The 14,491-nt window shown below is 40.4% G+C and overlaps 1 protein-coding gene across 3 annotated transcripts in view; it reads right to left on the reverse strand.

The window, feature by feature from the left end:
- slc25a25b (solute carrier family 25 member 25b) overlaps positions 1-11,779 on the reverse strand; it is a 24,155-nt gene extending 12,376 nt beyond the window's left edge. Inside the window, exon 1 of one of the 3 annotated variants that reach the window (XM_032539787.1) lies at positions 10,806-11,779. In XM_032539787.1, coding sequence (XP_032395678.1) covers positions 10,806-11,159 — 354 coding nt within the window. In that variant the 5' untranslated portion in view covers positions 11,160-11,779. Of the gene's footprint in view, positions 1-2,455; positions 3,098-10,805 lie in introns of those variants that run through there. The other 2 variants (XM_032539784.1, XM_032539785.1) reach the window with 2 other exon arrangements.
- Between the last annotated feature and the right edge of the window lie 2,712 nt (positions 11,780-14,491).

Raw genomic sequence — 14,491 nt, forward strand, 5'->3', positions numbered from 1 at the left:
TGGAGAGGTGCCAGTTCACCTCCTGGGCACTGCCAAGGTGCTTTTGAGCAAGGCACCAAACCCCCAACTGCTCGGGGCGCCTTTCAATGGGCAGCCCCCCCACTCTGACATCTCTCCATTAGTACATGTGTAGGTCCTGAGCATGTGTGTGTAATTCAGGCCTGTGTGTAATGTGTGTAATAACAACAGAGTGAAAAGTGTAGTTTCCCCTTGTGGGATTAATAAAGTATAATAAAAAAAAAGAATGTATTCACCGCTGTTATCAAAGAAAGCCATGCAGCTTTGTGAACGGAATAATGTGACAAGCAGAAGGTCAGAGTGTGGACGCTTCCACCATCTCCTGCCATCTGTGCACTGTTGACTCAGCCTGCAGTTTGGACCACTTTACACCCATCATATCGGGATATAAGTAATCTTACACAGCTCGCGGTGCTTTTGGCCAACATAGTCTGCCACGCCAAATGGAAAGATTTCTACAAGGAATTGGAGTTCGCTGGAGCATGCATATACACTCACTGGCAGGAAATTGCAACCCGTTTCTCACAGAACGTACCTGAGCAATACTTTGCCAAATGATTTGCTCTGGTAGCTAGAAGGCAAAACTAACTGAGCATGCAAGAAAAAAAAAAAGAAAAAGAAAATCCACCATGTGCACCACTGGATGGAGACCAGTCCAAAGGCCACTGTTTGATGAACATTACACTACAAACTACCTAAAGGATTATAGAAGAAGTTTTTCATACTTTAGTTATCACAGCATTGTAATGCAAATGCAATAGTGGAACTGTGCTATGTCATGGTCGCAGACAAGTCCATTTGTGACTAAACTGTTTATGTGCTTTTTATATTTTAATTATGGTAATGTTTTAATGTTGTTTTAATTACTGGTTAAAAGCCCTTCTAGGGACAGGCATTGGACATTACCAATAGCTTTACATGCTGTGATGCTGTACATTGGAGATTTGTTGCAGAAATGTGAAATACACATGATAAAAAACTTTAAAAAAAAAAACTTAAAGAATTATGTCTTTAACATGTATTACGCCAAGAACCTCTTAGCTAAAAAAGAGACAGCGCAGATATTAAACAGGGCCTACAATAACTTATAGGGCAGCCTAAAGCCTATACACATACCCTTTTATTGTGCTTACAATACTAAGCTTTTAAAATAAATATTGTTGGCATCTTTTATAGATTTATACATCATGTTTTAATGTTAAAATGTGGCACAGTGAATCCATAAACTGTATCGGTGGATGGCTACCACTGGGTACCTTAGCTATAGGCCAGGCCACATTTTAAAAGTCAGCTTAAAATTCGCTTGACAATTTGTTATAAGATATATTCAATGTACTATATTCAACTGCTTGGCTGTGTAGCGATATATGGGTGATTGTCACACTCTGCACTCATAAAAGCTTATGCAAGCATTTCACAGAATGTTCTTTTTGTTGAAACATGTATCTCACGTTCTCTTATTGAAACATGTATCTCACTAACCAAGGACGGAGGCCCAATCACACACACACACACACACACACACACACACTATGCTGTTTGTATCAACCTATAACCCAACCACATGATGATTACACACTCACACACTATTATTGTTTGTATCAACCTATAAATAAAGAAGCAAGGAACTGCCTCGGCGCGACTCTCTTTTGGGTGTTCAGCCTAGCAGGTTGCCCTTTGTACAAAGTAGCTTGGTTGTCCCGTGTCATCTCTTGAGCCATCTTAAAAGTGAAGAGAGAAATCTCTTCACACAATTCAATAGAAACATTAAGCAGTAACACTGACTTGGTTCTCTGCTGTTGGTGAACAGACCATGGGTGAATATAGCTTAAGCAGTTACATGGCACCGTTCCTTTTCTCAGAATCTTACAAGTGTAAAATAAATGATTTACTCACATCCGTTACATCTCAACACTCAGTGTTCCAGTGTTTGTTTCAGTGACCTTTATCTCTAAAAGTGTCAAATGATCTCATGCTTACTCCTCAATCAAATCAAAACGGTTTTTAATGCCACATAAAGAAAGGTGAACAATATTTTCAATTCCTTAAATTGTGCCTTGACCAAAGTAAAAAAAAAAAAAACTACTCACATTAAGGGACTAGATAAGATGGAAGCAAATGTATTTTCCATTTTGTAGCACACTAAATTATAGGACATCAAACACACTGCGAGCAACTGCACATTATCAGCTTTGTGTTGACTGCTCCAATGAACTGACGAAATTCTGTTGACGTAAGAGAAAATAGTGTGGACGTAGTTGACAGCTTCCAAATGTAGGCGTCTGAGTAAGTAGTACCTTTAGCTCAGTGAGCCAAGAGTGGGTAAATACAGGTTAGCAAGAGCACCAAATTCTGTGCCAACCCATCCACACTACAGAATCATTTAAAAACTCTGACCTGATGGTGGTCAGGGGTCCAGCCACCTGCTTTATCCTACCTGTTGAAGATCCGTAGGTGGTGCCACCATGAGTAATACTGTGGTCTTTTTTGGAGTAACACTACTGCTGCTGCTGCTGCTGGTTGTTGTACTGTTAGAGGAGTGTGCCGTCTTTTCCTGGAGACCAGCTTGGAGATCTGTGCAGTTCCCAGCAGCCTCAGTCTCTTTCTCCCCTGGAAATTGAGTTTCAGCAGGCTCACAATGCGTCCTGCCAAAAAGAGTCTGGCACAGGAAAGTCAGCATGCTCTGCATCATCCTCAAACTGGGGCTTACTGTGTCTGGGTGAACAGCCTTTCATCAAACGCAACAAGGACACTTAACTGTGTCTGTTGGCTGAAACAAAGAGTTAAACTAGCAGAACAAGTGTAGAAAAAGCTGAACAATGCGGGACTGTAAGGAGGGCTTCCTCCACTTTCTTCCACTACGCTGCTCCAGCTCAGTGTCTCATCTTCTTACTGGATCTCTTTCTCATTTAAATCACTCGGTTAAAAAGACGTCCAGGTTCAGGTCCACAGACAACAAACAAAAGCAGCAGGATAAAAATGCTCTTAACTCATTTAACTTCTGAGGCATGATTGGTTCGCCATTTATCAAACCTAGAATTTCATCCTGTAAGTAACTTATGTTAAGAATAATTTAAATGATTGCAGGAGCAGCAGCAGCAGCAGAAGCCGGTCAGGATTTGCCACTTAGTACCAGCATCCAGAGAAATGTAGAACCTCCAGAACGCTGCATCATCACTGCAGCTGAGGCGGACCAATCACGGCAGCCCATACTAGCAGGTTCGACTTTCAAGCCATGAACGAGCCACTCAGCCAGTGCAGGACAGGATAGCAGCACGAAAATGAATTTATGCCTTCAATCGTCAGCCAGAGTGGAAGAGAGGTGGGGTGAAGAGAGCAGGGTTTCCCCTTCTATGCTTCCCTCGCAGCAGCAAAATTCTGCTGAGTGATGCCTTCCTACTCTCTCCCGCATTATCCTCCTGCAATCCCCCTGAGTCATTAGTACATTACACCGTCAGCAGGCAACCGTATCCACCCGAGAACCGAGCTCCGCTGTCATTCTCAACCATGGAGGTAGCATTATTGACGTCAGCCATTTGATTGTGGACTGCTGCTTTGAAGCAAGGGGGGGGTAAGCGAGCAAAGGAAAGCGTACCTCCTATGGGGAGTTCAACAAGCCATCCCTTGCCATTAGCATCCCATTGACTGCCATTCATTTTGGCGTCACTTTGACAGCGAATAACTTTACATCTGTAGTGTTTAAAGACTCTATTTGCCCATTGTTTTTTTCTAAAGAAACACAAGAATGTATAACATGTATTACCTTGTGTCTCACGTTATGGCTCTGTAGCAGCCGTTGTAAAAATAGGCTAATTGATTGTGTCATAACTATGTGGCTTTCCGTCCCACAGAAATTACCGTATAGTCAGGAAAAGCTTGCAGGCACTTTGGACTTGCATTAGCTGTTTAAGTTGAATTACTAAGGTTAACAAGCATTTTAGTTTAGCATACTGTAAGTCATAAATATGTCAAGACAGGCCCAATTATCAAACTTTAATAAACTATTTAGCTTTATGTGCTAATATTACATTACAATATCATTAAGAGGTTGTTTTTTTACATTGCCTGTCATGAGAGCATTAGAATTGTGTCATGTTTATTTCCTTGTCTTCAAGTAAAGTAAAACAATTTCAACCTGTCATGAAGTTTGATTTCATTATTGAATGCTTATATGACGATGTCATAAATATTATCCACAACGTCAGGTAAAGTGGAACCATTTGGACTTGTCATTAAGATGCCTTCAAAGTTTTAAGACCAGTTTACAAAAGTAAATGCAGTACCGAGGGGATTTAATGAATTTTGAACAGATAGCATTAGCTTTAGGCTAACGTTTCTTGTTGCAAAAACTGTATTACAGCAGCTTACTAAAGTAACCATTAACTGTACTTAGCTGCCATTAGCTAGTGAATTCAGTTAGCTGTACAGCTGTTAAATTAGCTGACTCAGCCCGGGGCTGCTAAGAGCCACACCCGGAAAGAAAACCCTCTCGGGAGTGTATTCTCAGTCGAAAAACTAGTCTCCGCTCATCTAGCCGGGGTCGCCGACACCATAAGCTCTGTTAACGGAATTTGATTGTCAAGACATGTCCGATCCTACGTTGCCTCTGATTGGCCGACCCTGGTATTCTTTCCCTAACCAATCTCACTCCTAATGCCCAAACCTAACCAATCAAACCACGAAGGCAACGAGTTGGGAGGGACTTGTTGCGTTGCAGATATTGATTAGCGTTTACAGTAGCCAATGTTTGTTAAGCTGGGCTACCATGCTTTAGCTGAGTCGTTGTCGTCCAGACCGGGGTAAAAAAAAAAGGCTTGTTTATTGCTAGGTCAGCAACACTAGATGGCAGAAGGGTATTTTACAACATGTTGTACGTCCTGGTGCTGGAATACAGTCACACTTTCCACTGTTTAGCTGTCAGCTTTTTAATCGTGTTTAAGCCAGCTACTAACAGCCGGCTAACATTACCTGTAGAGCCAGACCGATAAAAATATTCGTTCATCAGAATCATTTAGAATGACAAATATATGATTTTGATAAATTAATATTTCAAAGTTTAAAAAAAAACGGACGATCAATCATGTTCTGAGTGTTGACATTGCCTAGTTTGTCCACCAGAGGACGCTCTACAACGTCCCTGTTGGCAACACTGAATATTTTTGTGTTTTTGTTCAAAGGACAAGTTTCATATCTTAAGTTTGTATTTTTATGCATTTTGTTTATCAGAACTATAATATGTTTTGATGTTCCTCTGTTCCGTTGTGTCAATAAAACAAATTATTATCATATTATTTTAGTGAGAACTCATAAATAACTACAACTAACTACTACAAATAAAGGGGAATCTGGTTGGTTTTTTTTGCATTTCCGGATTTTTAAATTTTTTTTTAAACTATATATATCGGCCGATATGTCAGATTTTTAAATAACCAAATATTTGTATCGGTATCAGCCTTAAAAATACATTATCGTCCAGGCTCTAATAACCTGCTGGGCTGTTTAAAATTGGCATCGCAATTAATTTTTTTAAAAAATCTCAACTGGTTGGAATTGTTACAGGAATTGTTACACATATTGATTTTTAACCGATTCATGATGCATCTTTCCACCCCTACTATTCATGTCTCACATAAAGTTTTATTTAGTCCTTTGGGCTTTCTATTTACTAATTTGTGCTCCTTAATTACTCATTCATGCTCTTTTGATATTGTTTTTGGCATTATACAGCCGATCATGACTTACATACAGTATTTGTGATCTCCAATCAATAATTCATGCGCATTTAATATTGTTTTGGTATTATACAGTCGCCTTGTAAAGCTCTGTCTCTTGCTGCCCAAACAAAGTCACAAAGCCAATCCTTGAGTAAAACATTCCCCACACCATCTTATTACCACCTATCATACAAGCCAGGATGGATCCATAGATCCATGCTGTCTTTAGGCCTCTTTTTTTGCTGAAAAGGTGAGGCAGGCCCTACAATATTTAGCGCTGCTGTAGCCCATACTTTAAGATTCAACGAGTGTGTGTTAAAAGGTTTACGGCGAGACCAAGGCTGTACAAAGCTGTTACTTCTCTACCTGTGGCTTTCCTCTAAGCTCGAACATCTTGCCCATTCTAGTGTTTAGTCAAACAGTGACAGAACCCTATTAACTTGCAGGCTTTTTACATTGACTGAAGTTTATCATTTACTGTTAAAAGGAACTGCAAATATATTAATGAGCAGGTGTATATTCCTAGTATATAGTCAGTGTTGTGAAAAATCTGCTTAAATAAAAGTTCGGTCCAATGATAGAGAATAGATTATTTTGAGATACAGTACACCAGACAGTTTCAAGTTGTGTAGAAACTACTGAGGAGCTTGAACCGTGAAATGTTATTAGGGGTTAATCCTGGGACCTCTGTGGTTTGGACATTTGGCACAATGTCAAACGGCATGTCGAAGGTACCGTTATCCAGGATTACGTGACTATCATCAGCAAACAAAGAGAGAAATTTCCAGAGAAGCAGGGATTTCTGTTGTGGTTTGGGGTTTTTGTTGGGTTTGTTTTCCCGTTTCTGCCTCCCTGTGAATGTCTCAGTGTTTTCCCAGGTTCTGTGTGCTGTGTCCTGTTCCGTCCCCCGGTAAGCGTCTGTGTGTTTCACTTCCTGTTTTATTGTGAAGTCGGCTTCCTGTCTTGTCTTGTCTTGTCTAGCTTTACTTTGTTTGTCTGATTGCCCTGCCCCGCCCTAATGTGATTCACCTGATGTCTCACCTGTTCCTCATTACCTAATTACCTCTTGTATTTAACCCCAGTGTTTCCTCTGCTTCTTGTTGGATCATTGTTGTATTTTCAGTCTGCCTGTGCCACATGTCTGCGTTGACGCCTCCTGATCTTCCCGTGAGTTTTTCCCCGTGTAGTTTCCTGTTTTTTTGCATTTTCCCCTGCTCCTCTGCCTGTCTGTTTGTGGATTTTGGCTTTTCCCTCGAACTTGGTGTCTCTTGTGGATTGTTTTTTGTTAAAGACTGCAATAAAGCCTTGTTTGCCTGCTCCTGCCTCCCTCCTTCTCTCCGCATTTGGGTCCTAACCTCATCACCCCATCACAGATTTCCACAACTCTGATCTGCGTCCAGTCTGTCAAACGAGCCCAGGGGAGAGTCCCTTACTCAGTTCCTATAGGAGAGGTCACCAGCGTTGGGAGTAACACAGTACAAAAGTGTTAATAATGTATTCTTTTTTGCTGTAACGCAGTAATATAACGCATTACTACTTACATTTTGGTAGTATTATACTCGTTACAACCTCAGTAACGCGAGTTACAATGCATTTTAACGCAACATTTAGTGGTGGTCTGTTTTTTTAAGAATTCACCAACACGCGAAACATTTCTTCACAGGAAAAAAGTGAGTTTTATTTACTGTTGCAGTATTCGATAGTTGAGGCGATCGCAGACAAACACCTCACCGTTAAAACAACCCTGTAGCTACATGGAATGTCTTGTTGAATGTGTGGGATCTTGTAATCTAGATCTGTAAAGGCCAATTTATTGAAATGCGGTTCTCATACTCGGAGTCAGAAAACTCAACTGCAGTAGCACGTAACGCAAAGCTTCCCACTTTCACTTCTGATTGCATTTCCAGAGGGGTTTGCTCAGATATTTTTCATAGCCTAATTTATGTAACATTTTATACCTAAAAACGTGGCGAAAATTGATTATTTTATGGCTGTTGACAACATTTCTTTTTTTTCTTTATGTATATCTGAAATTAAGTATTACTAAACTATTAACAATTGGATTGTAGATATCTGAGATTGTAGGGTTTCCTAATAATTATATTGCAGATATTCAGACATTCAATAACATAAGACTGACTTTATTGAACCCACACTAGATCAAACTCCTGCCATTTCAAGTAAAGCCAACTTTATTTACAATTTTACAATATGTGCCAGGCATGAAGAACAACTGAAAATATGTTTCTCTTTGACCCACGGTGCAATATCTGCACTTGTCTTATCTGGATGGATGAGTAGGCATAATGAATATTAAATAATGTTGTGTTGAACCAGTAGCTTTTAACTTAACACATCTACGTAGCCTACAGAACTATAATACATTTCTATTTTAATCGCCTATAGATGTATGGCCTCTCAAATTAATCTGAGGGGATCACATTTTGCCACAGCAGACAGCTGTCTCCGAGCTGAGTGTAACACCTCATATAGCTTATGTTTAACTTACAGGCTGGTTTGAAGTATAAATAGAGCTCAATACACTTAATTCATGCCGGACTGCCATTGAATTAACTTGTGATGCCGTTGCAGGAACCAAGACTGTGTCGATGCCTGCTCACAACTGGCTACAAATGCACTGTTTGTGTGCAGTTATCACTGTTATATTTGTAGCCTATCAGTCCGTTATTAATCTGACTTCAAGTTGATTTGAGATGCTTTCATACAGAGATGAGTGAAACGTACGACGCCTATGCCAGTTGAGTGTGTTTTATGATTAACGTGGATCATTCTCATTTTTTAAATTTTTTCATTAAACTTTATCCCACAAGGGGAAACTACAATTTACACTCAGTTGTTATTATCTGTTTGTTATTACACACAGGACCATATACATGCACTAATGGAGAGATGACAGAGTGAGGGGCTGCCTATGGAAAGGCGCCCCGAGCAGTTGGGGTTTGGTGCCTTGCTTAAGAGCACCTTGGCAGCGCCCAGGAGGTGAACTGGCACCTCTCCAGCTACCAGTCCACCACCGTACTTTGGTCCGTACGGGGACTTGAACTGACCCTCCGGTTCCCAGCCCAACTCCCTACAGACTGAGCTACTGCCACCCCCATGGTAGTCTACTACACTACACATTACTACTCATTCATCACATTTGGACACGAGTCACGACTGCCAAACTCCCATGTTGTTCTCGTGTCTTTGTTGTTAGCTTGTTTGTTATTTATAATAGGTCGGGCACAGTTTTACAACTAATTTAAGCCTAAGTGTCACTAAATAGTCTAAAAAAATTCGGTGTCCGTGGTTTACAGTACAGAGACCGTGGTAGAGACGCGACGTTGCACTCGTCAGACAACGAGTGATATTTTCGTAATGAGAACGGCTCATTTGTTCATGTTCACGTCTGGTCGGGTCCACAACTACTGTCCCAGCAACCCGTTCCTACCGTAATGTTTCAAAAGAGCCCGAAAAATAAATGGTAAAAAGAGGCGAATTGATCAGAATTGTTGACTGCAGCGGCGCAGCCCCGCCTGCAACACATACCACGAGTTAACTCACAAACCGATAAACCGAAACAACGGTACGTCCGCGCGGACAGCAGTGTGTCCGAGCTGCTGACAGGTAGAAACATGTCGGGAATTAATGTTTATCAGCCGTAGAGAGTAACTCTGCCTGTGGGAATGGCTTTGAATGACGACCACAAACGCGTGTCTTTTACTGTGACCATTTTACTGTTCAATATGTTCCAGTCATACAAACTAGACAGTGAACAACCTAAGCATGACGGACATGTTTCGCCTCTAGCGTCTCACGTAGGCTACATCTCAGTAAGCTAGCAAGGGTATGTCACAGACAACTTCCGTGTAGGCTACTTCAAAATAAAAGCACTTCCTGTGACGGGTCGCAGTAAAACTAAATTACTGTTAAATAAGGTTGTGTACCTTTTCACATATCAGGTGTAAATCAAGTACTGTAAATAGTGAGTTTTAATCACACTATAATTGACCATTTCTTTTAGACTGTTTTAAATTAAACAACATGAATTTATTATTCAAATGCTTTAAACAAACATTTTACAACAATGCCGTACTTCAGTACAACTGTCCAGTACTTTTAAATGAGCATTTTCATTTTTTCCTACTTACCTATTGTACTTTTTTTTTTTTAATATATTTAGTTACGTTGCATATCCATTTAATTATACAAAATATTATGAATAATCTATGATGTATTAAAGTGGATAAAAAGGAGACTTTATTGATCCGGTGGTGAAATGAACAAACTAGCTGCCAAGTCAAAATTCCACTGTTATTTTGGTGAAAGTAACTCAAAGTAATGCAAAAGTAGTGCAACGCATTACAATTCAGAGACAGTAATATTGTAATGTAACTAATTACTCTTAAATGACAGTAACTTGTAATATATAATGTATTACATTTTGGAAGTAACTTGCCCAACACTGGTGGTCACTAAAATTGCTGCATGACGTGTATTTATTCAGATATGCATAACCCACTGCCTTTCAGCAGGAATACCCGTAAAATAAAAGACTAGTAACCCAATCAAAACCTAAATCTGACGATGCACCCAAAATTTGCACCCAAAATTTAAAATTTCGTTTTCAGATGTTGATTAAATTATGGTCACTTATGTTCTTAAAATAAAAGCTATAGATCCAAAAGATCTTTTTATTTTGCTACCATTCGTAGTTTCAATTAAAATTCTAGATGTCTAGGGTTACTTACATGTACACACACACAAATTAAAAAATTGATTCACTAAGGGGTTTTAATTTTGCCGAAAATATGTCAACTGCGTTTTGTTATATTGTAGATGATTTGTTCATTTGTAGCATTGTTGGTTACAGTTTGGGCACTTTCCCTGCTGTTGTGTTGTTTTCCTTATTGTCTTGTCATTGTCCCTTTCTATCTCTGCTGACTGCTATTTGGGAAATTAATTATTTTTATTTCATCTTACGTTACATGGAAACACTAAGTCAAAAATATAGACAGTAAAAAAATTAAACAAAAACACCTCATATAATATAGCTCAAATATGTCCACTTACCATGAGCTCATGTTCAGTCCGATGTACCCCTAATTTCTTCAGCCCAATTGTCAGGTCGTTGACACAAATTCCTCCATCACCGTTCACATCCAGGACTTGGAACAACACTTTAAGTCTGTGCTCCTGCTCAGGCCCTCCGCATATGTCACACGGATGAGCCGATTGACCGGGGTCCGAGTGCCAGTCACCAACCACGGGCTGCTGGGGGACCGGTTTAGACGGGGTACCTGAGGAGGGGTCTTCGGCTTGCCCGCCTCCGCCGCCCGGGTCGACGCCTCGGTGAGTTTCGTCCGATTGGCACTGGCAGAATACATCACTGAGCAAGGAGGGCATCAACGAACCCCGCTGGCGCATCACGAGACTATTCGCCTCCTGAATAGTTTGACACTCTACGTTACTTGCAACAGTTTAACCGGTTGAGAACTTTAAAAGAGCACTTAAAGCCAGTTATAGCTCGAGCCCTCACGACCACGTCACATGTCCCTCCATTTCTGCCCTGCCCGGCACAGAAAAGAAAAGCTACCAGAAGCCGGTTAGCTTACAAACTCGACTTTTCACCGCGAAAACAATCGAGGAGTTGACCTGAGAGGGAAATGGTTCTTCTCTATAACCTCACTTGATAAATTAGCACAGGTAGCTAGCGTTTCCAACCACAGACGTGTCCAACGTACCGCTAACTACAGATGCCGGTTAAACGAGACGTGATGATAAGATGAGGATCCTGAGCTGTCAGCGCCTTTTACCATCTATTAAAATGGCTTCACCGCATCGCACGTTAGAGAGTATACGGAGCTCGTGTATCGCACATTACAAAATGCGGTTAGTGTAATAAAGAGTAATGTAAACAAGATGTTTGTTCTTATAGCCTATTTAAGTCCTGTTAACTTGCCGACGGAAAAGGAAAACACGTTTGCCACTGGGAAGCGATTTTTTATTTCATAGGATGGCGAAGGCATGTCCCGCCCTACTCTGCCTCTGATTGGCGTACTCTGGATCACTTACTCACGGCTCTTAACCCTAACCAATCTCACTCTGCCTTAATCTAACCAATCCAACCAACGAATGCAACGAGTACTAGCCAATCAGAGGCAGAGTAGGGCGGGTCATGGCTTCACCACATAGATCAGTGGTTCTCAACCTGAGGGTCGGGACCCACAAGGATGTCGCGAGTTAATAAAGTTATTGGTGAGAAGAAAAAAATGAAACAACATATTCTAGTTTGGGGAATATGTTTTTTACATTACTGTGTGTGTGTGTGGTAGATGTCATGTGTCATATTCAGAGTTTCATGTCAAGTCCTGGAACACAGAAATGGGTCTGAAGGGGGAGAGAAAAAGTCAAAAATCCACAGAGCCTCGAAAAGGTTGACAACCACTGATATAAATAATAGATAGACCTACTGTACATGTATCGCCATATTGGGACAAACAAGACGCGCCTCCCAATGTGTGTATTGAGGCAAGAAGTCTAGCCACAGTTAAAGTCCTAATTTTGTTGCTGAATTTTCAAATGATTTTAAGCCATGTATTTATGATACAGGGTAGGCCTACTTGCTACTTAGGGGTTAATAACATATGTGTACCGAGTCAATTTTTCTCTAGCTTGAAACAAGCTACCGCAAAGCGGTAGTTAGCTGCTAACGCTAGCCACCGAACATAGCTTTTGTCGTTTTACTGGTCATGCCTGTTTTCCAAGATGGCGCCCACGTGTAAACATGAATGCTACTGTCTAATCTGTATAATCTTTTTGATAAACTGTCTGTACACTAACAGAGTTCTCAATGCTTCGGTTTACATGTAGGCACCCTCATTATGCTACTGTTTGAAGGTGGTGCTATTCTGAGCCGTGTTAGTGGTATACAATAGCAATTTACCCTGTCCTGAAAGCTAGCGTTAGCAGCTAACCACCGGTTTGGCGTTCGATTAGCAGGAAAACAAATCCCAGAGAACAATCGACTCGGTACACATATGTTATTAACCCCTAGGTTTATTTTCTGCCAGAATTGTCCTTTAAGTGAAAATGCAGATGTTCATACAAAAATACCTTATCTTGTATATGTAGTAATGATATGTGGCTTTAAAGTTTAATATAATAATAGAAATAATAATGATAATAAAAATAATTGTAAAAATAAAAAGTCATGTCACTGCAGCTAATATCTCGTGGGACATTTAAAGGTGCAATATGTAATATATTTACTGTATTTAATTACAGCACAGTGACCTGCTATGCCATGAACTACTACAAACTACTATTTTTTTGTGACTGTTATTTCCACTCTTCATTCAACCCCAACCGTCCGTCAGACTCCGCCTACCAAGAGTCTGGGTCTGTCCAAGGTTTCTTTTCTTTTCTCTAAAAGGAAGTTTTTCCTCGCCACTGTCACACTGTTTGCTTGCTCTGGAGGGAACTACAAGAATTGTTGGGTCCTTGTAAATTATAGAGTATGGTTTAGACCTACTCTATGTGTTAAGTGTCTCGAGATAACTGTTGTCATGAATTGATACTATAAATAAAATTGAATTGAATTCAAAAAAATGACCACAAATAGGTCACCAGATATTCAGGAAACATGCTAAGTTGAAATAGTATGTTTTCTGACAACGATGCTTAAGCCAGTATTTTTTCCTTTAATATTTTTGTTTCATGACAGAATATCATTTTGTGTTATCAACAGCCTATTTTGACAGTGGGTTGCCAGATATGCTGTAAAAAATGCAAACTCAGCGTGCTACAGCTATAGCCACAGCCATGGAAGCATCAAACAAACAAGTGGGATCACTGGAGATGGATTCATTCTACCCACCCTCTTTCTAAACGGTTGCATAACCAGAGACAAGGTGAAACACAAGAAAATATTGGGAGATGCTTTAAAACAGGGGTCTTCAACGTTTTCCAGGCCAAGGACCCCCAAACTGATGGCGAGATGGAGCGGGGACCCCCTAATTATATATATTGTATAAAATTGTGTTATATCAAACTGGTCCTATAGTGCCATGTGTGCATTGATGAGTGAAAGACATCTTCTGCCTCCATTTATCTGTTTACTACAGTGTTGAATTCATGTTAATGTGTATTTAAAGACATTTCAATTAGTGGAAAAAATTGCAGGGGGGGGGGATATAAAAAAAAAAGTCTAATCAACCAAAACTTTCGCGACCCCCATGCAGTACCTCCGCGGACCCCCTAGGGGTCGCGGACCCCCTGTTGAAGACCCCTGCTTTAAAAGATGGCGACAGTTTAGAGCCCAAAAGAACACAGAGTTGACTAATTTACTCTTAAGCGTTAAGCTTCATTCATGATATTCACGGCCAATGCAGCGAGAGTCATTTTCAGTCATTTCAACATTCATATGCTCGTATTAACTTATATAGAGTAACGTTACTAGTTTTAGTTACTCGCCATTTTTTCGGGACACAGCCGGTGAAGTGTTGTTGACTGCAACGCCGCCAATTTCTGTGTTCTGTGTAATAGACCGTTGCTAAGTATAACAGACCGTTGCCATGGACTGAGTTGTGATCATAGACTCTGGAAGACCGTTCAATAAAATCATTTTTAAATGAATATTTTGAGTTGAACCTCTTCAGGGGGATTCCAGATCACACTGCATCACCCTGTTGGTCGGGATGGCCAAATGAAGCTTTCTGAACCAGTGTCTTTATTTTCTGAGTCCACTAGATGGCGCT

Source organism: Etheostoma spectabile, chromosome 16 (genome assembly GCF_008692095.1).
Source record: "Etheostoma spectabile isolate EspeVRDwgs_2016 chromosome 16, UIUC_Espe_1.0, whole genome shotgun sequence".
NCBI classification, from domain to species: domain Eukaryota; kingdom Metazoa; phylum Chordata; class Actinopteri; order Perciformes; family Percidae; genus Etheostoma; species Etheostoma spectabile.